The 1,974-nt window shown below is 61.4% G+C and overlaps 1 protein-coding gene across 1 annotated transcript in view; it reads left to right on the top strand.

Annotated features, from left to right (window-relative positions):
• The first annotated feature begins 411 nt into the window (after positions 1-411).
• Positions 412-1,974, top strand: part of ELOA (elongin A) — a 21,309-nt gene continuing 19,746 nt past the window's right edge. Inside the window, exon 1 of the mRNA XM_017534529.2 lies at positions 412-1,076. Within this exon, the coding sequence (XP_017390018.1) occupies positions 954-1,076 (123 nt within the window). The 5' untranslated portion in view covers positions 412-953. The remainder of the gene's footprint in view (positions 1,077-1,974) is intronic.

Below are 1,974 nucleotides of genomic sequence, written 5' to 3' on the forward strand. Positions count from 1 at the left end.
TCTTTTTAGTAGTAATATTAGTAATATGGTAAAATTAAGTGCTGACAGGATGAGTATAGGAGGCCTGAAGGATGGTATCTTGGGCTTCTCTGATTCAAGCCCTACGGCTCACTGGCAGGTCATCAGAGGAAACATCCATGTATCCATCCTTCCACTCAAGAAGTATTTATTTGGTGCCTGTGTGCCAGACACTGTGGGGAAAACAAGACACATGGGCTGTTTGCCTCACGGAAGGAACTAAGCTGTTTAGGTTTTGACACATCCCTTTCTCTGGGCCTCAGTTCCTGGACCTGTTCAGAAATGTGCGCTCACCGTGGTCCTAGACTTGTTAGATTCAGGTTCCATTTTCAGTTCTTTCCTGTTCTGGGGCCACCGCCATGTTAATTTGGTCTCTCGGAACCTCAGTTTCCTCATCTTAAAATGAAGATCATACAACTCGTTTCATCAAGTTGTACTGAGGCTGGAAAAGATAGTCTAACTGCTGACGCATTGTGCGCTCAGCCTAGGGTGGCTGCTACCGCGGATACCTGCCGATTCCTAGGGCGGGTACCAGCCCGGGACCCCCTGACAGGTGTTAATTAGGGCGTGGCTAAGCCCCCGGGCTGGGGAAGGAGTTAGGATTTATAAAGCCAGTGTCTGGCGCGGTGGCCTCATTCCTTCTTTAACTAGACCCGGGAGAGGTCTTCCAGGCTTGGGCTTGGCACGCGAGCAGCGGGAGCGGGGGTGCCGGCGGCGGAGGCGCGTGCGTCCTGAGCAGCCCCCAGCTCCCAGCGCGCACACCTGGGCCCGTGGCGCGAGGCGTGCGCGGCTGCCGGGTAGCCGCTGGGGACTGGGCCCGGGGGGCGGAGCCTGCCGCCCGCTGTCCCCAGCACCCCCCGGCCCAGGCCCGGAAGGGGCCAGGCGCGCTTCCGTCTCCGCCGGGGAGGCACGGAGGGCGGAGCTGCGGCCCGAGGATGCGACGCGAGCCCAGTTCCGGCGAGGAGGCCGCGCCAGTGACAGCGATGGCGGCGGAGTCGGCGCTCCAAGTTGTGGAGAAGCTGCAGGCGCGCCTGGCCGCGAACCCGGATCCTAAGAAGGTGAGCGACTGAGCGGCGCGGAGCGGGGCGGGCGTTGGGTCGGTGCGGGCCCTGTAACGGTCGCGGGCCCGGGCGCGGCGGGGTTCGGGGGCCGGGACCCTGAGCCAGGCCCCGCAGGGCTGGGGTCGTGAAGTTCGCGGCCATTGGCCGCTGCCCGCGCGCTGGGACCCCGTACGTCCGGCGTCAGGACGCGGGGCCCCGGCCGCTCCCCCTCTCCTGGGCCCGGGACGGGGGCGCGCCCGGTGCGGACACCGCGTGCCCTGCGCTCCCTCCCGGAGGCGCTCCCGTGGCGTCCCGAGCCAGCTGTTTCCTGCGGGAGAGCGCGCCCGGGTTGGGAGGGCGCTGGCCGCCGCCTCGCTGACCGCCCGGTGCCTGCGCTGGTGCCCGGCTCCCCGCGGAGCGGCGCGGACTCCCCAGCCGGTGCGTGTTGGCCGTGGGGAGGAGACGGGGCGCCCAGACGCGGCGGAGCCTGGGCTGGCGGTGTGGTCCGCGCCTCTCGGAGCCGCGGTTACTGCTCGCCGGCTGGCTATCAGTGGACCTTTTGCTTTCTCATTGAATCCCTTTCACAACAAAATAAAGCTTCACGTCACCTCGGCGTACTCCTGAAAACTTAGGTTGGAATTGAAGAAGAGACGGGGGTCCGGGGGTGGAAGTCGCAGCTAGGTTTCCTTTTGGTCATTGATAGGAAGGTAAGAGCTGCCGTTTCTCGTTGTTCTAGTGATGGGCAACCATTTTTAATTGTAGTTAACTAGTTTTTGTTGTTTGTTGTACAGACTGAACATAAAGTTAAACGCGTTCTTGTACCTTTCCATCTTTCTGTCACCCACTTCTCCATGGTCTCAAGGACAGCGTTTGGTGGCTGTCAGGGTTTTTTTGTTTTTGTTTTTTTTTTTTTTTG

Source organism: Cebus imitator, unplaced genomic scaffold (assembly GCF_001604975.1).
Source record: "Cebus imitator isolate Cc_AM_T3 unplaced genomic scaffold, Cebus_imitator-1.0 Scaffold87, whole genome shotgun sequence".
NCBI lineage: Eukaryota > Metazoa > Chordata > Mammalia > Primates > Cebidae > Cebus > Cebus imitator.